General features: G+C 38.2%; 1 protein-coding gene across 3 annotated transcripts in view; it reads right to left on the bottom strand.

The window, feature by feature from the left end:
- The window catches only part of LOC128022353 (phosphatidylinositol 4-phosphate 3-kinase C2 domain-containing subunit beta), a 38365-nt gene extending 12373 nt beyond the window's left edge, over positions 1–25992 (bottom strand). Inside the window, exons 1-15 of one of the 3 annotated variants that reach the window (XM_052609801.1) lie at positions 25723–25992; positions 20912–21760; positions 18701–18801; positions 18316–18476; positions 15898–16018; positions 13487–13598; positions 12943–13022; positions 12782–12845; positions 12054–12200; positions 11761–11794; positions 10016–10211; positions 7351–7473; positions 6697–6864; positions 5900–6011; positions 2130–2272 (exon numbers count right to left, since the gene is read on the bottom strand). In XM_052609801.1, coding sequence (XP_052465761.1) covers positions 2130–2272; positions 5900–6011; positions 6697–6864; positions 7351–7473; positions 10016–10211; positions 11761–11794; positions 12054–12200; positions 12782–12845; positions 12943–13022; positions 13487–13598; positions 15898–16018; positions 18316–18476; positions 18701–18801; positions 20912–21673 — 2324 coding nt within the window. In that variant the 5' untranslated portion in view covers positions 21674–21760; positions 25723–25992. Of the gene's footprint in view, positions 1–2129; positions 2273–5899; positions 6012–6696; positions 6865–7350; positions 7474–10015; positions 10212–11760; positions 11795–12053; positions 12201–12781; positions 12846–12942; positions 13023–13486; positions 13599–15897; positions 16019–18315; positions 18477–18700; positions 18802–19334; positions 19463–20911; positions 21761–25394 lie in introns of those variants that run through there. The other 2 variants (XM_052609802.1, XM_052609803.1) reach the window with 2 other exon arrangements.
- Positions 25993–26232: the final 240 nt, after the last annotated feature.

The following is a 26232-nucleotide window of genomic DNA, read 5'->3' as shown; positions in this document are numbered from 1 at the left end:
AAAATATTGAAAAAAAAAAGTTAAATTGTTTCCACATTAAATATTAATTAGCTGTTTTCAACACTGATATCAGCATATTAGAATGGTTTCTCAAGAATCATGTGACACTGAAAACTGGAGTAATGGCTGCTGAAAATAAAGCTTTGCAATCAAAGAAATTCATTAAAATATAGAATACATCTTAACATTACTTTCACATTTATGTTTTTAGAAAATATTTATATTTTATAACTTTTTTTAATGGTAGTGTACATTTTTGCTGAATTAAAAAACAACAATTTGAAATCTGTGCACTTAAGTTACACAAAGTAACACATCACCCGTGGAAAATGCTGCACAATTTGAGAGAATGTATATTTGTATTAGCAAAAAAAAAAGAAAATGAAAATGAGCAGCTGTAATAGGAGCTAAAGTTTCTAGAATCGATAAACTGCATGAAAACACCCACCACGGTTCAGGTTTAAAAAAAAAAAAAAAAACGGTAAACTTTAACTCTGCTGACACAAGCCAGATCACGGTTTACACCCAGCTCAAATGCTCAACCTTTGCTCCAAGAGATGGAGACAATTTATGACTGAATATTTCCAGGCTGGTGTGGCTCCAGATTTTACACTGCAGCAAATGTTTCAGAGCTCCACAGGAAGAAAAACAGCTGAGAGAGAAAGAGAAGAGAGACCGAGCCAGATGGGGAGATATCCACATCAGCTGTCTAAAGTTGACTAGAACAAAGTGAGTACTGTAGAGCACCAAGCCCTGTTGAGCAGTCTCTTATGATCACCAAGGCTGCATTTACTTAATAAAAATATAAAACATTAATATTGAGAAATATTATTTTTTTGCAGAAACCAGTTTATTATAATAATAATAATACATATTTTTTCTTTATTTTTTTTTCTTCGATGAACAGAATGTTAAAAAGAACAGCATTCACTTGAAAAATATTTTTCTGGGACATTATAAATATCACCGTCATGCAAGATCAATTTAATGCATTCTGGCTGTAAAGAAAAGCATTACTTTCTTTCAAAACAGCAATGTAATTAACACATGCTATTGCTAAATATATCTGAAATATGTATTTTTAATATTACAAGATGTATTTATGGTCACTGTTGATTGATGCACAAATTTGTGAATAAAACGACCTTACTTGCCAAACTTTTCAATAGTATAGTGTATTATTATGGTATATAATTTATACAAATGTTTATAAAAAATAGTATACAGTATACAAAATTTTATTGCACTTTATAAGAATATTAAATTTACACTTAACTCTACAGTCTTAACAGTGTGTGCATGTTCTCATTTCCTGTTTTTTTTCACCCTCCCCTGACATCAGACCTTTCCAACGCCACATGAATTCTGTTATTCCTCCCACTGCTGCTTGAGAGGAGGGATAAGATGGGGAAACAGAGAGGAATGCAGAGGACAAAAAGTTGTTGTCTTCACTCCCAGCAACAAGGATCTGACACCAGCTTCTTCAACACTCTGCTGCACCCTCTCATAAGTCTCTGATCAGCACCTCAGCATGACCCTGTGCTTCTTCAACCTCTGTTCCCATGTAAGACGTGCTCATTTGGGATCGGAAAAGAAATTTCATGCTGTGTGTCACATAAATATGAATGATGCGTGACGACAGCTGAACCTGAATTTGCATTAGCTGGTTATTTGAGGTTGCAACTACTCTTAAACCACCCTTGTCCTGTAGAAGATACTGTTTTGGTTTTTTAACATAATACATTAATAATTACATTAATATTCATTTGAATTAATTTTTTCCATTTAATTAAATAATTTAGCATTAAGTAGCTGGAGTAGTTAATGTGGTGACTTTACACATTGCACATCAAGCTTTGCCAATTTTAATGAGAGATCTTGATCTGTCCAATCTAGTGTCAGTCTAGAAAGTCTAGAGTTGTTCTGCAATGAGGACAACAGTGGTTTCCTAGTCTAAAATGAAATACAAAATGTTGTTACAAGGCATATGGAGCATTTTAAATGCTGCTAGAAGGGAAACAAATTCATTCAAGGAATACATTAAAACCTGGAATACATTAACACAGTAAAATAAAATAATTAGATCAGTACGCAGCAGTTGCTTTAGGATTATCCAACAGCCAACTCACCAGAAAAGGGACTTTTTGTGCAAGACATCATGTAGCTGCCTCTGGCTGAGCTGGTCCAGGCGGGAGAACTCGTACTGGGGGCTGAATTCTGCAGGAGGGGGGGTGCTGAAGCGCACTTCGAAAGAAGAAGTGGGAAAGTCCACCTGAAAAAACGAGGAGTGTTTTGTTGAAAATGAGCTGCTGTTTTAACAATGGAGGGTTTAAACACACAACAGTTAATAGAAAGAGTTCTATGTCTGAACTGAAAAATTAATGTCAACGCTAGCTCTTTATTTGACCTTTTATCACATTTCTCAGACAATGCGTGTATACGCTACATTTTAAAAGTTTGGATTTATTTGAAACTGATTTTTTTTTTTGTAAAATGGGTTGATATAGAGAGAAAACAAATGGCTGTCACAGGTAAATATTCCTGCAGCTCATGGGTTGTAAAGATGGGACAAGAGTGAAATTAGGAGATTTATGTTCCAAAGCAATCACTGAGGTTCGCGGTCACGGCTGGCAGCAGTTTAACAGTTCTGAAAGCCATATCAGCACCAAGAACAGATGAGGCTTTAACCTTAAACATGCCAAAATAAAGAGATACTTCACCCAACAAATTAAAATTACCCCATGATTTACTCACCCTCAAGGCATCCAAGGTGGATATGGCTTTCTTCTTTCAGATAAATCATGAGTTATATAAAAAAAAATGTACTGGCTCTTTCAAGCTTTATAACTGCTATGAATTATTTTTTTTTCAATAGTCCAAAAGAAGTCCAATAAAGTACGTCCATCCATCATAAAAAAAAAAGGCTTCCTGGAGCGAACTGATGGCTTTTTTTTTTTTTAGAAAAATATCCATATGTAAAACTTAAGAATAAAGTCATATACACCCAGGATGCCTTGATGATGAGTAAATCTTGGGGTAATTAACATTTTTTGGATAAACTAATCCTTTAAATACCACTAACGCTAAATGTTAACAGTAGAGACCAATATACAATCAGCTAAAGACAAAATGAAACTACAACCACATGCACCCAGTGACAAAAACAAGTTTGAAATCAAGAAAACTGTGTCGATAAAACTATAAACTTTATAATGAACAATGAAAAAAGCTTTAAGAGAAAGCTCATGATAGGGACTTCTGGGTCGGTTTTCACACTTCTGTCAGCCGGGCTTGAAATCAGTCCAGTGTTTATTGCCATATGCCTCTCAGCATCACACTTCATCCATTAGCAGAGCAGAATGCACTAGAGTAATGAGCACAGTCCTTCATCCATTTCATGACCTTCAAATGTCAGAAATGTCCCCCATAAAGCAAATCAGTTCAATCGGCAGCCAACTTGGTTACACCCCAATACAGCAATTTCCTAATGAAACTTATTTGGGGCAGACAACGCATTAAATAGTTCATAACAATTGAATTGAATAATAATGAATGAAAGTGAGGTTGTGGGGATAGAAGGGTCTTTTTTTTTTTTTTTTTTTTTGAAAAATTTAATAAGCCATCTAACCTGGTAACGCTTTACAATTATATTACATTAGTAATAATAGTTATCTACTTTAACATAAATATATTAAATTATATTAAATGTATTAGAATGTATTAGTATTAGTTACACCTTACTGTAAAGTGTTACCGAGACAAAACAAAAATGACAAACTTTCAATTATAAAAAAAAAAGATATATATATATATATATATATATATATATATATATATATATATATATATATATATATATATATATATATATATATAATTTTAATGGATAATAGTAAAAGATATTAATACCCCCCCTCTAATATTACCACAAGTGGTAGTCATCCGCCCCTTATACTGTCTTTGAGTGAAGTCGCATTGCTTTATGCTAATTTATAAACTCTATCGGTAGCTTGCAACAATGAACTGTCAATTGATAAAGTAGGACTTGGTTCGGCATGCAAAAAAAAAAAAAGTCTGAATTGAAAAGAAAAAAAGGAAAAGATTGTGAAAAATGGGGTCAGAGAAAGTTAGAGAGAGAGAGAGAGAGAGAGAGAGAGAGAGAAAGCTAGAGAGAGAGAAAGAGAGAAAAAAGCAGCAATGGATAAGTAGAGAAGCTAAAGGGAGCAAGTGCACATTAGGTGGTTTTAATGAGCCCCAGATGCGTCATTAGCCCCAGATGCATCTTGGATTAATGGGCAGATTGCAGGGACTGACTGAGGAAAATCTGCCACCTCACACTGAATAACCCCAGAACCTTAATGAGGGGCAGAACCTACTGAACAGGCACAGGACCAGGCTTCGCTCCCAGTTTAAACTGCACAGCCCACTGCCCTTAGACAAAGCCATGCCATTCGGGCACAAAAGAGCCCTACTGGCACTATTATGGGCTGGTTTGGCACGCAGAAATGGCAGAAAGAAGAACGGGGATTGTATTGTAGGAGGCCTGTGCGGAGGCTGGGAATCCAAGTGAAGAGAAAACCATGCACACACGTGATCTACAGCACAAATTCAGAACAATACCAGCGGGGATTGCTGTTTACAGAGAGCGGCTGTGAAATGTCACGTCTGAATGTGCTAAGAGGATATTATTGCATGTGGAGGAAATGGTGACTCAATGCACACATCTGGGGTGACATCTCAGGTGTTTGTGTTGACTGTCTGAGTATGCGTTTATTTTTAATAGAGCGTTTCCTGCACTTCCACTTAATCTAAAGCCATGTTTAAAGAATTTATCTTGCTACACCACTGTTCTAAAGCTTGGGGTCAGTGAGATTAAAAAATGAACTTTTATTCAACAAGGATGCATTAAAATGATCCGAAGTTTCTGTAAAGATATTTCTATTGTTACAAATGTTTCTTTTTTAAATAAATGCTTTTTTCATCAAAAATACTGCTTTGAACATTGATAATAATAAGAAATGTTACTTCAGCAGCAAATCAGCATACTATAATGATTTCTGAAGGATCATGTGACACTGAAGAATGGAGTAACGATGCAGAAAATTCAGCTTTTTCTATCGACTCTATCACTAAATCATTCAGATGGTTCTCTAAACCATAAGTTTGGTCATGTATGATACAAAATAAGCAAGAACAATGTTACGGTGATATCCTTTTACAATAACAAAATCTGAATAAAACGTCTACTTTTGTGTAACCAAACTATTTCCCGTGCTTACTTTGCCTGGGGTTGTTTAGATGCATATAAAACAGTGACAATTCTGAATTCATCTTTCTCTTTCTCTCTCTCTGCAGAGCTACCTGACCTACTTTTAGGACACTTTACAAGTAGCGGGACAGTTCCTTCCTACATTTCCACTAGCACATTGGCCCGACCCCATTACTGCTGAGGTTACGAGCCAAGCACGGAATACACTTCCATTATACTCCCTTACATATAATCTAACCAGACATGGCTTCAAAAATATACTGCTTAAACACCTTAAACCTATTATCTCAATAGCCAACTTCACTGGGTGAGTATGCACAAATGACCTTGAAAAAAAAACATTTGAAAGAGAGATGAACGTGAGATGGTGGGTTTGTTTTAAACAGGAAGGCTCATCCTTAAGGCCTGATAAGAGCCTCTTTGGCACACTGCAGCCTCCTGGATAAGAGACAGATCAACCACAATATAGGAGGAGATGGAGAAAAATGAGTGCATGGAAGAAGAGCGTGTTGGGAGTAAACATCACTTTACAGAGAATGAGTGAGAGTTAACAGTAATCGATTATGAAGTAGGACAAGCAGGAACCAGTTTACTATACAATTACAATCTGATTTGAGCAGAAGGCCAAACCTGAAGGATGACACTGTCTGGCTGGCTGAAGTTGGGTATGCTGGAACGAGCGTTTCCACTGCCAGGGGTTGAAGGCCAGAGACCCAGCAGCTTCCTCCCGCACGTTAGAACACTAAGGAAGAGGTAAAACAGGGTCAGAAAACACCTAACATCCGCTTATGGCTGCATAATACGGACTATTATATAATTGACCTATTAAGTACATTTGTGTGTTAATCTTACAAGCAAAACTAAATATTTTTGCTAGTAATCTTTTATGGATCCTTTAAAAAAAAGAACTAAAGCAAACATGTCTTCCTAAGAATTATACAAAATCAACTTATCTAATCTCAGCTTTTAAGTACTTTTGTTTTTTTTAAACAGTCAAAAGGACAAAATGTTTCAAGTATTGCTTCTATTTATATAGTTGGACTTGGCTGTGCATTTGACCATGAGATGTTTGCTCAATGCGTCTTCCAATTCCTTTTACTTCTGTATTTACCCAGCTTCAGAAACGGCAATCAGCTTTTCAATGTGTCACTTCTGCTCAGGAACTGGTGCACACTCGTTTGAGTGTTTGTGGTGTCTGTAGGCTGCACTAGACTTGCAGAAGTCAGCCTGTTCAGATCACACAACTGTTTTGCTGTAGGAGGTGAGTATCAGCAGTACTCTAGTGCTTAAAGAGCCTGCTTTCATGCCCTCCACTATAATATGCACTAAAGCAATTATCATTAATAACAAATGCCCAGAACGTGAACATCTGCCAGCAATGGAAAAAAAAAAAACAACAACAAAGAAGAAAACATCTCCACGCTTACTGTCTGAAGTTGAATAAGGGCATGGTGACCCAACCCAAAGCCTCAATGCTGCGTTTCTGCTTGCTCTTCTCCTCCGCACCTCCAGGGGGAGGTACAGTGGTGGCATATAGCGTCACAGTCAACTGTGACTCCCTTGGCAATTGGTTGATCTGGATGGGGAAGCAAACTCTAGATTTTGAAAAAGACAAAATTTAAAATGAGTATAATTCCAGTCTGAATCATGTTTTTGAAATGACACGTTTGCATAAAGGATCAAATTAGAACTACAGTTTCTCCTCAAAACTAAGCACAACAAATGCAACATTTTTTTTTTAAACACCTACACTTGGAGTTATTATAGCATATATTCCACCTTCATACAGGAGCCTAAAAATATTCACCAAAGGATGGGAAGATAAAAAAAAAAGAAAAAGTGACAAATGTCCACTAAATTACCCCTGAACAATACCAAAAGTCTACAATAAGACGGCAGAGTACAAAAACAGCCACAGGAAGCTAAGCTGGATGAGCTATTTTCAAATATGCCGTCGGAAACACTTCGTAAACAAACTTAGATCTACTGTGTTCCAACATTAGGCCCACTGTTTTCGACAAACTTCAAAAACACAGTATTTATGGGACTGTGTTACGTGTTTGGATTGGCGTCAGGCTCACCTCTGGTCCCACACCACCAGGTGGAAGAGATATTTGCTGACCGACTGTTTACTGGTGTGCTGGGGGGCACAAAGCTCCACTCCACCATGGGTAAGAGAACAGGACAGGAAGAAATTTTCATAGCTGTAGATGGGTTTGTGAGAGAGAGGGAGAGAGAGAGAGAGAGAGAGAAGGTGAGATCAGCAAATGGGAGCAGTTTACAGTCACAGTAAATGTTACATCTAACAGAAGCCAAGATATTTGGCACATTAAACCACTGAAAACTTTCCCTTCCGGGAAGCTGCTGCTAACCTGATAAAACAAAATATAACCAATAAAATAAAATATGGACAAGATGACTAACTAATGACATCTTTTCCCAACTTCTCTCTCCTAATCCCAACATTATCCCACATCATTCAACATCAATTTAAGCACTTAACATGGGAAATGAACTCCCGGAGCTAATTTAAATAGAAGGGGAAAAATTACTAAGCTAAATGGAACACCAGAGAAGAAAAAAAAAATGTGTGATTGAAATACTAATGTCCCAATTACTGATCTGAGGATATACAATAACACAGCAGAAGAATAAACACCATGGTTATTGTCTCCTGAAAACCATTTAGCCATCTTCATTATAAATAATGTTTGAAATGGCCTTTTCACACTAATCTGAAATCAGATTTGAGCCTTGAGGTTTGAAAAGGAATGAAGCTGATTCTAGATCAGCCCATCTGATTGACTCTAGTTGCCTAAAGCAGATGGGAGACAAGAGAACGTCAGCCCTCCCTCACAACTGCACAGGTGCCCGGTGCCCAGCCTGCCCTCCGCCTGGCTCCAGAGGTCAAAGGTTATGCTGAGTTCCCATACATGCTTCTTTGTGATGGCTCGTTCCACAGCATTAGGTTCAGAGGGAGACAAAGGGCACTAGTCCAGGCCAATGGGCAGGAGAGACCATTCCAGTGCCGTGTCGGGGAGGGGAAGGGGCTGTATTATTTTGTGACTGATTGACTGGGGGATGTTGGCCAGCATCTGTCTCCATGCTGGTAGGAGCGGTCGCCGCAGCTCTGGCTTAGGACAGAGGGTGAAGGAAGAGGAGTGGGAAAAAAAGAGAGGGAATGCCATTCTCAGGAGTCCTCTCGGTACACCGTAACGGCAAATAATCCTGCTGGATTACCGAAGGGGATCAACAATGTGGACAGATGGTATACAGCTGCGGCTTCTTCCACAAGAGTCAACTTTTCCTGTGGTGTCATTTCCACAGTCCTCAGAATTCAATCTAAAAATGCAACAATCAGGTTTTTGACCTACAGGTACATTAAGATATTTAGATTTTCTTATTCTGAGTGACAGAAAATTGATTTAGAACCACAAACGAGTTGATGCGAATGAATGTGATCAAAACATAGAGGGCCTATGTCTGGTATGCTATCTACCTGGAAATAAGCACTTTCTGTACAAATCAAAAAAAGTGCTACTAAACCCAATAGTGGAACTAAGCAAAGGCAAGAAGTATTTTTCCAAGTAATCAATATTTTGCTGAAAGAGGCCCAATCTGAATCATTGTTAGCTGCAATAGTTTTTTTTATTATATTTTTCTACTTTCGATTTTGGTTCACAGTAATCACATCATGTAATATGAGATCATGGAAGTCTTGTTAGAAACCGGTCATTCAGGATCTCTAATCAGTTTCCAAAACAAACGATAACACTTACTAAAGCAAATCTGAACTTGTTCAAACAGTCAAAACAACAACCCACTTTTCATATTTCTTTTCTACAACAGCAATTTTATGAAGATTGACAGTGGACAATGAGTTGGAGAAATATTATTTCCATGTTTCCTTTTTTTTTATTTGTGTTACATGAACACAGTGAACAGCTGACAACTACTGTTCAAAAATTTGGGGGTCATCAAAATGTTTTAGAAAGTCTGAATATTATGAAATATTAATCATTTAAAATACCTTCAATTTTAATATATTTTAAAGTGTAATTGTACATTTTACAAATGTAATTTTATATCTTAAAATGTTTACTGCTGCCATGGCAACGCTGAGTTTCCAGCAGCCATTACTCCACATTTTTCCGGAAACAAATTTTTACTTCCAGGACTCTTTCATGAACAAAATTGACCTTTTGGATAATTGTGTGTCACTTTTGATCACACCCTTGCTGAACAGAAAGCATTAATTTCTTAAAAAAATATATATGTGTGTGTGCGTATGTGTGTGTGTGTGCGTATATCCAGGCCGAGAGCCGTGGGAACGGAGCGAGGCCGGTGGAGTGATTGGAAATGAGCGACACCTGCTCCACTCACCGGTCTCGAGTCCCATGGAGGAGATCGGAAGGATACAAAAGAGGAGCGACGACAGTGAAGGACGAGAGAGGACCAGGCCTGGGTTTTATTCGGTGTTTGGTTTTGTTAGTGTATGACAGTCGTCCGCGAGGGGCTGTCGCACAGTTTTGTGTTTATTTTGGTTATTAAAGTGTTCATTTGATTGTCTGCCGGTTCCCGCCTCCTCCTTCCCGATGATTGTGAAGTTTATATTGTTACAATATATACACACACACACACACACACAAACACACACATATATATATATATATATATAGATACTACTATATAATGAATGCTTGATTTTACAGGGTAATGATGCAAAAACAAGAAAGATAGCGCTACCTGGCAGCCCATGTGATAGGGATGCGATGAGCCGCGTAAACGCTGAAGGAAAGCACGTTGGTGACCATGCCAGCTTCCTGTATGGGGGCTGTGGATCTGCTGCTGTGTGGCATGGTGTGGAAATTAGCATTGAAAGTGCTGCAGTACAACTCCACAAGATCCAAGATGGCTGCAGTCAACTTCTCCACAATTGCCACTGAAAGGAGAAAAAAAAAATTCTGATGCCAAGGATTACCATTTACCACTCTCTGGAATAGAAGATTCTCACTCTAGTTTATCCCTTACATTCTTATGCATTTTCACAGAATGCAGAATGGAGCAGCGGTACGAATTCACGTTAAAGCTGACAGAAGGACATTAAAAGTTGCACACGTCCTGCACAAGGCTGCATCCTTCCTGTTTATGCCTATCTGAGATCACAGACTTCCTCGTAGCAGGATGCTACATAAACAATTTTCCAACAAACGAGAGACACTTGAACACATCCTCAACCGTCTTACCCCAGGAAGAGTCAAACATGTACAGCTGAAGGAGGCATCGGATGCCCAATTTTACCTTAAATTGTCGAGAGAAAATATAGACTCTTAAGCCCATTTCACAATACAAATTTGAGCTTTGCATTAGAATAATTAGAAAACTATACATTTGTCAGTTAATCCTGAAAGATTTATAGTCTTGTGTGAAGTTTGTGTGAAAAGCGCAGCAAAAATAGACTCATTGCTCCTGCTCCCTGTGTGAATGCACTCAACTGTTAACATGAACACTAAAAAAAATACTTTTACATCCAACTACGAAACTTAACATTGCTTATGAGCTACAGCTGCTCAAGTGCAGAGAAAATGATGGACAGAGTACAACTGGCTGAGGGCGGAAATATGCTAATACGGGACAGTCCATCAGTGGTCGTGGGCGGGGCCTGTGCAGTATGACATCACACTGCTCAGAAAATTGAAACATCTTGATAATTGAGACGGTTTAGGTTTTTTTTAGGGATTAAAAAAAAAGTGTGAATGGATTTTTATCATTGTAGGGTGGTTGTGTCCACACACTGCTAAGACACATTTATATGCAAATTACCATATAAAATTAAATCTAGCATCCAATGTTCCCTTTAAGTTTGAACACACTTGAGTTGACTGACTTGCATCTTTTAACTAAATATTTTTTAAATGTGATATATTTGAGATGGATTTAACCCTCTCAGGCTCAAATTAAGTTTTAGTAACTTAGTAACTTTAGAAACCTTTAGTAAAGTTTTTAGTACTCCAGATACATAAAATATGTATCTGGAGTAATAAGGTTTCTAGTTACTTTACTGTTGCAAATCTGCAACGCCTGCCTTGAGAGGGTTAACATTAAGTTTGAGTCTGGAATAAGGATGGAACCATCAAATGTATTTATAATGGGCATATGTAAAGTAACCAAATAAAAGCATGGTAAAACATTATTGTATACAATAATAAAAATTGTATTTATATTTCAAACAACCCTCATGGACTTTAACCCTTAACTACAAAACTAATAAATATAAAATAAAATATGTAAACTTGGAAAACCTGGAAGTCAACAAAACTATGAAATAAATGTAATTTATAAGAATTTATGTGAATAGAAATATCAAACTTGGAGAATTATATAATGACCAAAAACGTTATAATATATAAAGATTAGGTTTATAAAGGCTAAATGTTTCACTGGTAGTGCATGCTTCAGTTTGACACAGAAGTACGACCAGAAACACGTACCTCTGTTTTCTCTCTTCGCCAAGACACTGACATCCTATAAATGCAAACAGAAACAAACACACTTTAAAAAGTGAAAATCCATGGGTGTTTCTAGCAGATATTTTGTGCAGTTTCAAACGTTAGTGGTTTAAGCAAAGCAGAGAATTGTCTGTTACTCATTTGAGGAACTAGAAGCAGCAAAAGCTGCAAGTTTGCAGCACTCCAAAAGTAGTCAACACCGCAATGTGTACATCAGATTTCTAAAACATTTCTCATGTAATGTTTGTGACTAAGAAAGTGTTCAAAGGTTCTACCTTTTGCACTTTAGGCTGTAGTCTGCAGGGGCAGGCTGGCAGCTGGTTTAGGGCAGCAGTGATGTCAGGTGTTTCAACAGCTGCTAGAGAAGTACACAAAGCCTTCACAGACTGCACTAACCGCTCCACATGCAACAGCAGCTCAACCTGCAAATGACAAGACATTGAGGAAAAAATACAAATGCTGAAGCAAAAAAAGATGAAGGCATTTATAACAACTATACCGAGAATTTATTTAACTCGTAATTGTTTGACATTAAAGCACTTCAATGCTAACCTAGCTTAATATGCAGAGACATCACAAACAAATTATTCAAGGGTTAATTTTCTGAAAATAAAGTGTAAACATTGTAATTACTATCAAAACATTGTTAATTACCCTGACCAGCAACAAAGACTCAATGTCATGAGTGAGGGGGCATGGCTATCTAATTTCTGACCAATGGCAGATTTATTAGTATTTTTATGTACTTTTTATTTTCAATTAAAATTTTAAAGTTCAATTATTTTTTTTAAGTAATGTTGGGTTTGTCATTCATTAGTTTATATAATTTTTATTCAGTTTTATTTCTGTTTTAGTAATTTGTAGAAGTTAAACTAAATGAAAACGAGAGCAGTTTAAGTTATGAATATTATCATTTTTGCTTAGTTTTAGTTAATAACCAAGGTTTGTAGATTAACGCATTATCAAACAATTTTCTGATAAACAATGTTTGTTACAAGTTTACCTCTGATAAAAGGAACGACTCGGCCTCATTGTGAAAGGTATCCAGGAGAAGAGTCAGTGCCTCCCTGTCATACAAACAAAAGAGTAAGAACATTATGAATATTAAAACCTCTATAGCTTAATACAGCCTAAAATCTCTGAGCTCCACTTCATCGCTCTCACCTGGTCACGGTCTGTTTGATTGGCCTCTCTTGCAGTAGAATACTTTGGTTCATGGTGGATGGAGTATCATCATCCTCTGGCTGTTTAACAACAACAACAACAACATCAGCAGCACAATGTTAACATTTAAAAATTAAAACACATTTAGCATCTACACTGAAAAGCTTTCAAATTGTCGGTTTCCCGTTGGAGTCGATGATTCCATGAAGAAACTCTAAAGGCACAATTCACCCAAAAAATGTGATGCCATTCCAACCCTGTATGTACTTCCTCCTTCTGTGAAAGGTGATATTTTAAGACCAAACATAGATATATATAGATATAGACATATTTTTTAAATATTTATTTTTTATTCAGTAGGGACCAGATTTATTTAATTATACAAACTTGTAACTCAAGGTTTTTTACTGACCTTCCAGTATTAAGTACTAAGAGTTGGTCTAAAACATGTTTCCTACAGGTGTTTCCTGGGGTTTCAACTGTTCAATAAGAGGAAAACGTGTTGTTAGGTCACTAATCAATCTACTGTCAGATTTGGTCTTACCGTTCGGCCCAGCTCCATGTTGACAGAACTCCGTTTGGTAAGAATGAGTTGAATGTCCCAGTCAAACTTCAGACACTGCTGGATGTACTCAAAGCTAGCCAGAGTCTGAGTGCTTAGCAAAAATACAAGAGGCAAAAACAAACTTGAGATATACTTCTCCATAATTTATTTATATACTACCACTCAAAAGTTTGGGGTCAGGAAGTTTATATATATATATATATATATATATATATATATATATATATATATATATATATATATATATATATATATATATATATATATATATTAAATAACAAAATCTATGAATGCATGTATGTGTGTGTGTGTGTGTGTGTGTGTATGGCAGGTTTTATTGACAGTGGCCTTCAGCTCATCTGCATTTTTAGGTCTCTTGTTTCTCATTCTCCTCTTGACAATACCCCCTAGATTCTCTATGGGGTTCAGGTCTAGTGAGTTTGCTGGCCAGTCAAGCACACCAACACCATGATAATTTAACCAACTTCTGGTGCTTTTGGCAGTGTGGGCAGGTGCCAAATCCTGCTGGAAAATGAAACCAACATCTTCAAAATGCTGGTCAGCAGAAGGAAGCATAAAACGCTCCAAGATTTATTGGTAAACAGGTGCAGTGACTTTGGTTTTCAAAAACCAAAATGGACCAACACCAGCAGATGACATTGCACCCCAAATCATTACAGACTGTGGAAACTTATCACTGGACTTCAAGCAACTTGGGCTATGTTCTCCACCTTTCCTCCAGACTCCAGGACCTTGGTTTCCAAATGAAATACAAAACTTGCTCTCATCTGAAAAGAAAACTTTGGACCACTGGGCAACAGACAGTTCTTCTTCTCCTTAGCCCAGGTAAGAAGCTTCTGACGTTGTCTGTGGTTCAGGAGCCCAGCCTCATTCCATTCCTTGTGAAGTTCACAAAAATTCTTGAATGGATTTTGCTTGACAGTCCTCATAAGGCAGCTGTTCTCTCGGTTGGTTGTGCATCTTTTCTTCCACACTTTTTCCTTCCACTCAACTTTCTGTTAACATGCTTGGACACAGCACTCTGTGAACAGCCTACATCTTTGGCAATGAATGTTTGTGGCTTACCCTCCTTATATGGGAGGTGTCAATGATTGTCTTCTTGACAACTGTCAGATCGGTCTTCCCCATGATTGTGTAGCCTAGTGAACCAAACTGAGAGACCATTTTGAAGGCTCAGGAAACCTTTGCAGGTGTTTTGAGTTGATGAGTTGATTAGCTGATTGGCATGTCACCATATTCTAATTTGTTGAGATTGTAAATTGGTGGGTTTTTGTTAAATGTGAGCCAAATAAATTATATTACACAGATAACCAATGCCATTACAGAGAGGACATATAGCATAAAGCTAGTTTACAGCCCTCATTCATTGTTAGGCTTTTACACACACACACACACACACACACACACACACACATATATATAAAACAATCACAAAGAACAAAACAAAGTACTAGTTCACATGTGTATATACAGATAACTATATTGTATATTAACATATCTAAGAACATATGGCTTAGAACATTATAAAAAGTCACAAACTTAAAAAGTGAATTATCTTGCATACATATTAGATGAAGAAAATGTAAAATAAATCAGCCTGAATAAGCCTAAAGTACTTAATGTTTACATCGCTGAAGAGATTGCAGCCATTGTTTCAGATATGTAGAGAAAACGGTGGCATTGTGGTTTATTTTTTCATTGTTGCAGCACCCAAAAAAGGCCTCTATGAGTGAAGTACGTTATTGTTCTGAAACTGATGCTTATGTATTTTACAGTCACCGGAGTCATACACACAATGTCCCTCGTTTTCACAGCACTGCACAAGCACACGATTATCAGGAAAAGACACACTTCCTACCACACAGCTGCACCCAAAGCAAAAAAAAAAAAAAACCCAACAAACCCATTCAACAGAATTACACCTGCGGTTCTCATCAAACAGATAAACTCAGCCTCAGCTCGGTCTGTTTTGCCCTTTTACAGAAATCAACCTTATCATCAAAAACTGTCAAGTGGCCTTTAAAAAAAGAAAAACAGGATGAGCACACATATGAGTGATAAGTTGTTAAGTCTGCCTCAAAATGGTGGTCGTGTCATGGGGAAACCCAACGTGGTTAAAGCAGTCCACAGACATAAGCACAGCTTGTTTTGATGCAACCACAATTAAAGGGCCACGGTTATATGATGAGGAGCTATTCAGACCACAAACCACACATCTTCGTTCAGCTTGGAATAACACCATTTCCATCCACAACTCAAAAAATCTAGTAAATCAAGTTCTATGCATTTAAAGAGCAAAAAAAAACCAACAACAACAAAGCATCAAAAAGTGAGCTTCAGTCAAGTCACTTTCGATGCTTAATCCTTACTTTTTGAGGAACTCTGCCTGGCCACAGATTTTCAGCAGGTAGTCATCCACATCAATCATATCCAGATCATCATGGGCATAGCAGAGAGTCTGGTAAATGATCAGGTCTATGGTTGAAGATCCTGAGGGAAGAGGACAACAACATTAAAATATAAAAACGGTATTACAGTGCAGCTTTTCCTTAGCTTTTTCCAGCACAGAGGTTGTAAAATGATACAGTACGTTAACTTTAGTATCACATTTACAGCTAAGTGAACTAATAACCTTTTTCAGTGTGGTCCTTCAGAAATCACTGTAATATTCTGATTTGGTGCTCAAGAAACATTTCTTACTATTATCTTTTGTTTGAATGATTCAGTTCAGTGAATCATTTTTTAAAACCTGGTTTTATAAATATAGGATATTTTCTAGTTTTCTTATTTGTATTTGGTTTTAATTCATCTGTTCTATTGTAATACAATCTGTTACCCAGAGAGTCATTATTTTTGTGCATAATATCCATTACTGATTGTAAAATATGGTATGGTTATATAATATGGTAATTATCTCTTATAATTAGATACTTTTGCTAATGACTTGTATAGTAGCAAACTACGTTTTTACAGGGTTAGCTTGGCTGTTTATAATCGGTAGCTTGAAACTTGAGAAACTACAGTTTCAAACTAACTTTTAACTAACTTTCCCAAAAACTGCTAAACACCACCAAACAAATGCTTGTTTAATTACATCCTAACAATACGCAGTGAGTACACAAACAGAGAAGAAGAAAAGAAACAGAAGAAATGCCCAGTGGCTCAAAAGGTATTGGTTTAGCTAAATCAATGAGAGGTCATCAATTAGTGACATGTCTGTGCAGCTCTTCCTGGAAATGGACACGTTGCCAGATTCTCCAGATATAGTAAATTAGCACCTACTGCTGTGGATACATTCGGTTGACAAGAGACAGAGAATATAGGGAGATGGGACCTTTCCCATGGTTCAGAGCAATGTTCGTCACTTCACTGGGAGGATGTGACATAAAAATGAGCAGAGGTAGGGATGAACCAGAAAAAGGTTAATCCACCCTTCCCCCGTCCCACAAATTACACCCTAACTGGGCAGATGTACTGCACTGCGGTCACAGTGAGAGCACATTTAGGAGAAAACGCCCCGTCTCTCTCTCTTGCTTTCTCACACACCTCACTTTCTCCGTAGTTTTTCAATAATGAATTGGGCAGCTCTGCTGGAACATGAATCTTGAGGATAAGCTTTTTATTTTTATGTGAATGGACCCAGATAAACTCTGAGACAGCAGAGAGGGCAACGCAATGCACAATTTCCATTGACAAAAAGAGCTGAGCCATTTATTACTGTTCCTGGTGATGATGTAATTCTTTTTATTTTAAAATACTTGATACCAGTTTAAAATGCAGACACAACTTGTCAGTTGATTTTCACCTAAATCGGAGTTTGATTGAACACCCTAATGCAGTAAAGTTGACTCAACCAATTGTGTGAGCTTGACGGCACAACTATATATTTCCTACAATAATTCCAGATTTTTTGGTAATTTTATTATGTAATTTTTATTTGTCTTTTTATATGCAAATGTTTTTAATGTTTTATTATTGTAAAATTATTTTTAGAATACAACTATTGTTCTAAATGATTTTGTTGAAAAAAAAAAAATAATAATAATAATAAAAAAATGTGCATTCAGGAACCACAACATTATAAATGTACAGTATTAAATATATTCATTTAATTGTCATTCATCAGCTTTCTGATTGAGCAGTGCTGTACAGGCCCAACTATTCCTCCATGCCCTGTGAACTATTTTGAGTTGACCTGCATTATTTTTACTAACATTTAGCATATTTTGTGACACAAAAAGTGAGCCATGTGAGAATGGCACCACAGTCTGCACTCATCATAGACTTGCAGGCTGCTATGACAGAGATCGGAGGCTGATATGAAGAGCATCTGTGAGGCAAATCACGCCAGAGCAGGAAAAACAAAAGAAGAAGACAAGAGCAGTGAATAAGTGAGAGTGAAAACATGTTCACGACATATTTCTCGGGCCTCTCTCTAATCTCACTGCATGAGACCATATCTTTCCGAGTGTGTGTGTGTGTGTTTATATGAGGTGGTTTGTGAGTGTTCCTCCAATGCGGGTGAATGAAAAGCTGCCTATTTTAATTGAGTACACAAAACAGATGGCTGGCAGAACGCCCATTCAGTGTAATGCTATTAAGAGAACTCAAGGTCTAGAGTCTCTCCTGTATTTCCAATGAGATCCTGTTGCCCAGTTCAAAAGTCTCAGGATTTGCAACAAAAAAACACAATGCCACAATTCTAAGCAAGTTCAACAGCTGACAAATAATATTTAAATGATCTGTATTGTTAGATTTTAAAGAATTGAAAGCTCTTCAGTTCTTACCATCACAAGAGAATGTGAGTGGTTCTCTGAAGTGGTCACTGTAAACCGTGACCTTTATGCTGACCCCCAGGCCCTGCTGCAGTTCATCCTGTGCCACACATGGACTCCAAACAAAGCCGGCATTTTTGGAGTAGTCATTGCATGGGTATGCCAATCGTAGTCTGGTGAAAACAGTAATGGATGTGCATAAATAAATGTGAAAGAATGGTCTTAATAATAAATATAATTATTATACACATTGTTACATACAAAAAGAATTTTCAAAATTAATATTAAAATGAATACATATTTTATAATTAATACCAATTATTACTATAATACATTTTTTTAAGTGCATACAAAAGACAAGACACTGTGAATGAAAATACTAAATGTAGTAACTCACAAGTCAAGTATATGACAGAAGGCCGCCACTTCTTCATCCCTCTCTTCAGAAACCTGAAAGAGCTCGTAACCAAAGCCATTAGGCCTGGACCCCAGAGATACCTAAATGGGTTTAAATATTTATTTATTTGTAAATATTTCTTTATCTGACTATCATAAATGATTGTGATAAAAAAATGTATAAAAAAATTTCTAGATAAATAAATAAATAAAACTATATATCTATATATAAATAAATAAATATATTATGACATTAATAAAAAAAATTAACAGATATTTATATTTCATTTAATAATTATAATAGTTGCATTTGAACACACACACACACACACACACACATACCAGTAGTCAACATTTGAACTGGATCAAAAAATTCATCAAAGTTGTCTAAGACAAGTGTCTATTTTGGTTTTAGGACAACTCTGATTAACTTCTTTGATCCACTTCAAATGTTGACTACTGTATATCTATCTATCTGGAAATATCTAATATAGTATATATTCTGTACATTTAATTTCAAATTAAAGAACATTTAATTTTGCATACATGTGTCAAATTGTTTATATATGCATACATATTCAAAAAAAATGTTAAAGTGTTAGTTCACCAAAAAAAAAGAAAAAAAAAAGACTCACCCTCATGTCATTCCAAACCCGTAAGACCTCCGTTCATCTCCAAAACACAGTTTAAGATATTTTAGATTTAGTCTGAGAGCTTTCTGTCCCTCCATTGAAAGTGTGTGTACGGTATACTGTCCATGTCCAGAAAGGTAAGAAAAACATCATCAAACATCATCAACATCATTTTGGTCCAAAAATAGCAAAAACTACGACTTTATTCAGCATTGTCTTCTCTTCCGTGTCTGTTGTGAGAGTTCAAAACACTGCAGTTTAGTGATATCCGGTTTGAACTGAACAGTTTGCTTCTCCAAAATACATTAATCCACAAACGACTTAAGCTGTTAACTTTTTTTTTCTTGTGGCTGACACTCCCTCTGAGTTAAAACAAACCAATATCCCGGAGTAATTGAAGCACTCAAACAGTACATTGACTGAACTGCTGTGAAGAGAGAACTGAAGATGAACACCGAGCTGAGCCAGATAACGAACATACGATTGACTCATTCTCAAGTCAAGAACCATTTCTGTCAGATGCGTCTGATTCGTGAACCGAGGAGCTGATGATACTGAGCATGTGTGATTCAGCATGAAGCAGACCGACACACAGAGCGTCTGAACTGAACTGATTCTTTTGGTGATTGATTCGGAACTGATTCTGTGCTAGTGTTATGAGCGCAGGTAAACCGAAGGCTTGAATGAAGGGCTATCATCGCCAATGACGTCATTACTTCGAGAACAAAAAAAACGGAGAACCGTTTTCTTCAACCGGTTTATTGAATTGAACAGTCCAGAAGAACCGGTTGGCGGAAAAGAACCGAACTTCCCATCACTACTGGTAATCCGAAAACCGATGCAACCAGTTTTTGACTCGAGAACGAGTCAATCTTTCCTTCGTTATCTGGCTCGGCTCGGTGTTCATCTTCAGTTCTCTCTTCACAGCAGTTCAGTCAGTGTACTGTTTGAGTACATGAATTACTCCGGGATATTGGTTTGTTTTAACTCAAAGGGAGAGTCAGCCACATTGAAAAAGTTAACAGCTTAAGTAATTTGTGGATTAATGGTTATTGGAGATGTGAACCATTTCAAATGATTCAGTTCGATTTGGTGAACTGGTTCAAAAAAGATCCGGTTACATCGAATTGTTTGTTCGCGAACCGGACATCACTAAACTGCAGTGTTTTGAACTCGCTCACAACAGATACGTAAGAGAAGACAATGCTGAATAAAGTCGTAGTTTTTGATATTTTTGGACCAAAATGCATTTTCGAAGCTTCAAAAAATTCTAACTGACCCTCTGATGTCACATGGACTACTTTGATGATGTTTTTCGTACCTTTCTGGACATGGACAGTAAACCGTACACACAGTTTCAATGGAGGGACAGAAAGCTCTCGGACTAAATATAATATCTTAAACTGTGTCCCGAAGATGAACGGAGGTCTTACGGGTTTGGAATGACATGAGGGGCGAGTCATTAATGACATAATTTTCATTTTGGGTGAACTATCCCTTTAAAATAAAAAATACAATTAAAAATTATTAATATTACGAGAAAGAAAAGAAGTCTAGGAAAGGACTGTCTGAATGCTCACTGGATCAACTGATACTCTTCGTTGGCTTCTAGTACTCTTTTGCGCTGGAAGATAGGTGCGGGGAGGAATCTGAGGAGGAAGGGTGTTACTGCGAGCTACTGCCTTCCCTGATTTGTCCCCCTTTTCACTCCGGCTTCTATTAGGTGAAAGCCAATCCCCATTTAGCTTGCTCAGGGAGTCATTGAGGTTGTCGTAGTTCAGAGTGTCTCCGAAGGAAAGCTTGGGCTGGTCCACCTCAGGAGTGAACAAGTTGACATCTCGTGGGGCTGAGCTTCGATGGACAATGAATGGATCGCTCTGTGGGATGGGATTTCTGGGCGGTACTGGTGGCGGAGGCTCATCTAGAGACGGCAGCCCTTTTGACAGCAACTGCGACGTTCCTTCGAAGTCACTTTTCCATTCATCCAGAATGTAACGAGGCTCCTTACTAAATCCGTGAGACTCACTGCTGGATTGTGATAAGTTCGACACCCCGGGTTGGACGTGGTTGAGCATGGGCTCAGATCCGGTGACACACTGCTGCAAATTATTCCAAGGAGGACTGGGAACGTGTCTAGGCAGGGAGGGCTCACTCTTTGCGGGTGATGACTTGGTTGAAGTGGGTAGAGTATTTGCTGGGCCCTTGTCTTGTCGGTGGCGGGCAAGAGCATCATACTCCATCTGCAGGGCCTCCGCTAGAACAAGCTCCCTCTGGCTGAGGCCGAGCGATTCTAGACAACCCCAGCACTGCTCCCGGTCATTCTGAGTCTGCGCTGCAGACATGTTCCTGTAGGGGGTGCTGCAGTGCACAGGAGGAACGCAGAATGGAGCTGGATGGCACTACCAGCTGCGCAACTGGTTCATTAGGCACTGTTAGGAAATAAGAATGAAAGAAAAATAAACACATGCTAGTGCTGATAAAGGCTGCAATATCTGGAGCCAAAATTGTTGTTCAAAGACTTGTTTATAACGACAGAAATGTGTATTTGCTGAATGCCAGCAGTTTATGAAACCTGTAAAAAGTGTTTGTCTTTCAATTACTTCTTGTGCATTTACTCTCAGGATGCGCGTCAAAATAAAAGTCCCACTTCCAACGCTTATTCTTGTTAGATGAGGGTAAAAATCATGTAAATTCAAAAATACGGGAAACCAGCATGAACAATTAATCGTTCTATTTTTCTTGCCTAAGATACCAGTAAGTTAAAAAATCTTCAATACGGTACAGATATAGAAAGCACCTCTATTATCTACATATGGCTAAGTAAATAATGACCTAAAAACAGAACCATTTACCTAATGAAGCTCTTGAAACTTATTATGGATCAAAGTGCCACATGTTCAGTCGCAGATGCTAGATGTGTGCCACATGTGACTCTGATCGTCTTTGCCTCTGATCATCTGGTTCTTATTTTCTTTGCTTGTTCAGCAAAAGACAGAGCCAAGATGATCTTTCTCTTTCACCACAGTCATCAGTGCAACGCAGGATCTTCTGCAGCAGAACAGCTCCTCTGCAGAGGGGGGAAGCTGTTCTCTCTCCTGCAAGGAGACTGATGTGCCAAATTAAGAGACTGTTCCTGTGGACTCACAGCTGGACAGACGCTAAGCTTCAAATTCAAATCGACCTGAAGACCTGCTGAGTGCTGCTCAAATGGGTTTAGTGTTCGATCGGCCTCACAAAACATGTACCATGACACAGCTGCCGCCCCAAAGAGATGACAACCACTGGGCTTAACGGTCCTCTAGCCCTGCTGGGAAGGTCTAAGGTCAGATAACAGGCTTTCTGCAAGAATGATAATAGTTATAACTTGAATAAATTATAGAGTGGTCCTAGACCCCAAATATGTTTAAAAGTATACCACTTTGTGTAAAATTGTCAGTTTATACAAAAATGAAACTTCCGTCATAATTTACGCACCATTATGTCACGTCATTCCACAAAAAAAGTTGTAAAGGCTCGGAATGACAAGAAAGGTAGAAAATTGCAAAACAATTTTCATTTTTCAGTGAACTATTTCCTATAAGTTCATGACCATCTGTGACCCGTTTTCTTTTCCTTTGTAATATCAACAGTAGCAGGGGCTCTGTTTCTTGGCCCACAAACACAACTGTAGGAAATTCTCACACCATTCGCCAGAAGACTGGCACCCGAACAAAAGACTGAAGAGGAAGCACAAAGGCATCTGTTTGACAGACATTCCTGGACCCTTCCATTGCTCCACATTTCGACCCCATCTTTCATCCCCAAATTGCAAAAGCTTGCGTGCCTCTGGTCATCTCTGTGGACCTTCATCTGGATAAATAAACAAAATGTGTTTTCCAGATCAACAGAGGAGATGGAAGCAGCAACCTGACTGAACGTTTTAGGCCTTCCATCAGCAACTCGTCCAGTCATTTGTTTAGTTCCTGCCAGGCTGTACATGTGGAGATCAGTGCAAACAGAGAGGACTCAGCACATTACACTGTTTTCAAACCAGGTGTGATGTAGTACTTTTACAGGAAGTCATCTGTCTTTCCACACTGAAAGTGAATTGCTACTTGATGCCCCAACAGAACAAATCTTGGAGAAAATGGTTAAGATGGTAAGAGTCAGCTCCAGGACAGTTAACTTATGCACGTAAACAATCTTGTGCAAAAACACTTCCGATAAACCAGATGTGTTTGTAAACAGTGTTCTCAGGCACCAACAGATGGACTGCACAAATGTTAATGCATCTCCTTCTAGACTGCCTTTTTGGGGCTATCCTCCATTCCAAGGAGCACCGGCCTCCCGTAAGCTTCCAATCCACAGTCTCATGACTGAGCTTTGGCCGGAGGGGTGCAGAAAGACAGAAGGGGTGGCTAGGAGGGTGGTTCTGCATTGTTCCACGGGGACCCCAGGCCAGCCAGATACAGGCCCCTGGAATCAGTCCCCTGCTGGGATATAATCCCATTCAATCAGGGGTGGCTCCCAGATTGGCTGAACAAAGGACAGGGAGGAGTGAGGGCAGCCACGTCACGTGAGGCAGGGCCAACTTAGACACGTTCACACGGCTTGGAGAGCCAAAGACAAAGAGACCGCTGTCATCCCTGTCCCCCATGTACACCCCTCCCCCAACACCCCCACCCAACCACAAATATCACACGGCTCCCTCCATGCCTAGGGTGTTCGCTTATGGTAGTTCCAGCTGATCAGGGCTTGTGCGCCGTATGCTGAGGTCTTCCATCATCAATATGCCTCTCTTCCTGTGGCTTTCCCACCCTAATATTGGTTCAAAGACCTCTAGACTAGCCGACTCTACTGTGATCTGACAGGCAGATGGTGGTAAGCTAGCCCACATTCAGCTAATGAGTTAGCATTCAGCCTCTCTAGCATCCAGTGGGAAAGTCAGTACTGACATTTGACAAATACAAAACCAACTTTCAATTTTGAAAAATGTCCAAACTCGGACATTAACATAAATCCCACAGGATAGTGACAAACGCATGGCACATCTAACCTGTTGCAAAGGGGACGTCTGGCCAAGAACGTCTTCAGACACCACTGTTTTACCTGGCTTCATGTGGTTTGAAAAGATTTTAGAGCTGATAAAACATTCATCGTTGCTTTCTTGCCCTGTCTGACAGGTCTTAGGTGCGCGGGTGGTTTCAGAAATACAACACATGATATTTTGCACACAGAAAGACCTGAAACAGGTAAATGTCAGAGACTTATTCCAGAAGTCGTGCTTATATAAAGAATGCAGACTACAATACATGACTGATCATGCAAAGAACACACAAGGAACTAAACCTGGAAGAAAACACGGTTGTAATCAAAGGTGATGAATAACATTTTCTCGCTTAGTCACAAAGCACTACAAAACACGAGTGCAATCCTTGTTCGGCCCGTCAACCACGGTGATTCAGAAACAAGCTGAATCTTGAATCAGGTTTGCAGAGACTAAGTCCAAATCATGGTCATTGTGTCATATACAGGCTTGAGAAGAACACTGTAAAGCTTGTTATGCTGACTGTATGCATTAGCAAAAAGTCTGCATTATTTGTTTTATGAGTGCAAGAACACGCAGACTTTTTGGGCTTAATATTAAATGATAGCCTATATAAATTTTCTTAAACCTAAAAATAATGTAATATATTCTAACACATGAATTTTTAGTTTACTGATTAAGCATAACCATAATTTATTTTATTGTAAACTATATTTGTTTATATATAATTTTAATGAACATAACTTGATGACATATGGAGACATTTTTTGTTTAAAAAATAATAAAAACATGCAATATCATTCATACTGCATTCATTTTAAAACAAAAACAAAAAAATAAATAAAATAAAAAACATGCAAAAGCATTGCATAACAACAGACTCCATCGTACCAAGTCCTGTAATTGACTTTTAAATCATTAAAATAAATAAAAATATTATTCAAATCTGATGAGATGTGTGTGTCTGTGTGTGTTACATATATATATATATATATATATAAAACAACAATAATAAAATTAATAAAAAATAATCTTACCCAACTACATAACGTTTCCTTTACATCCACCTGTGACTAAATAAACGTCTCTTAAATACAGATGTATTAGAGCTGAGCCCAAAGTTGTCAAGTCGATCTCTGGCCAGTCGTTTTCAAATAGAAACATGCGATAATGAGCGAACGCGCTGCGGTCAAACGCCTCTGAATACTCCGGTCGGGTATTAAATGTTGCTAGAGTGTTTCGTTCTCAGAATCTCAATCAATCGCAAAGACTTTAGTAAAATGTACAGTCCCTGCACAAAAACAGCTGGTCATACGTCTGTTACAGCGCTCTCGGTTACAGTGAAGGAAAGAGCACATAACATACCGTGTGCACGGCCTCTTGAGCGCCTGTGTCATAGTCCTTCTCGTTTATTCTCAGGTTCAATCGCAGTGCTTTGATGGATGGTGATCAGGAGGCTGTTTCCGGTGTCCAGCGGCAGAAGATCACGAGCGCGTCTCTGTTAATCCATATGAGACGCACGCTCTTTCCTCCCTCTCTCTCTCTCGCACGGGTTGTTTGATTGGCGACTTGTGCTGTAGATTTCGGTTTCAAAGCTCACATCGGCCAGTTCTCATTGGAGAGTGTGTAAAGACCGGGGATTCAGGTTGAGAGGAACAATAGCAGACTCTAGTGTAAAATACGGGTAACTGCATCCCATCAGGACGCCTGACATCAAAGACTGCTGAACATTTCCCTTCTCCTAAAACCGAAAAAGTTGCAACAATACTTGATAAGGAGGAATTTAATATTTATATTCTATAATATAAACATACCAACCTCAACATATTGCAGTATAATTTAGTCCTCCTACATAAAGCTACATATATGGATGCA

Source organism: Carassius gibelio, chromosome A11 (genome assembly GCF_023724105.1).
Source record: "Carassius gibelio isolate Cgi1373 ecotype wild population from Czech Republic chromosome A11, carGib1.2-hapl.c, whole genome shotgun sequence".
In the NCBI taxonomy this organism is placed as follows: domain Eukaryota; kingdom Metazoa; phylum Chordata; class Actinopteri; order Cypriniformes; family Cyprinidae; genus Carassius; species Carassius gibelio.
Note: the sequence above shows the minus strand (reverse complement) of the source record. Positions and strands in the feature narration are given on the sequence as shown.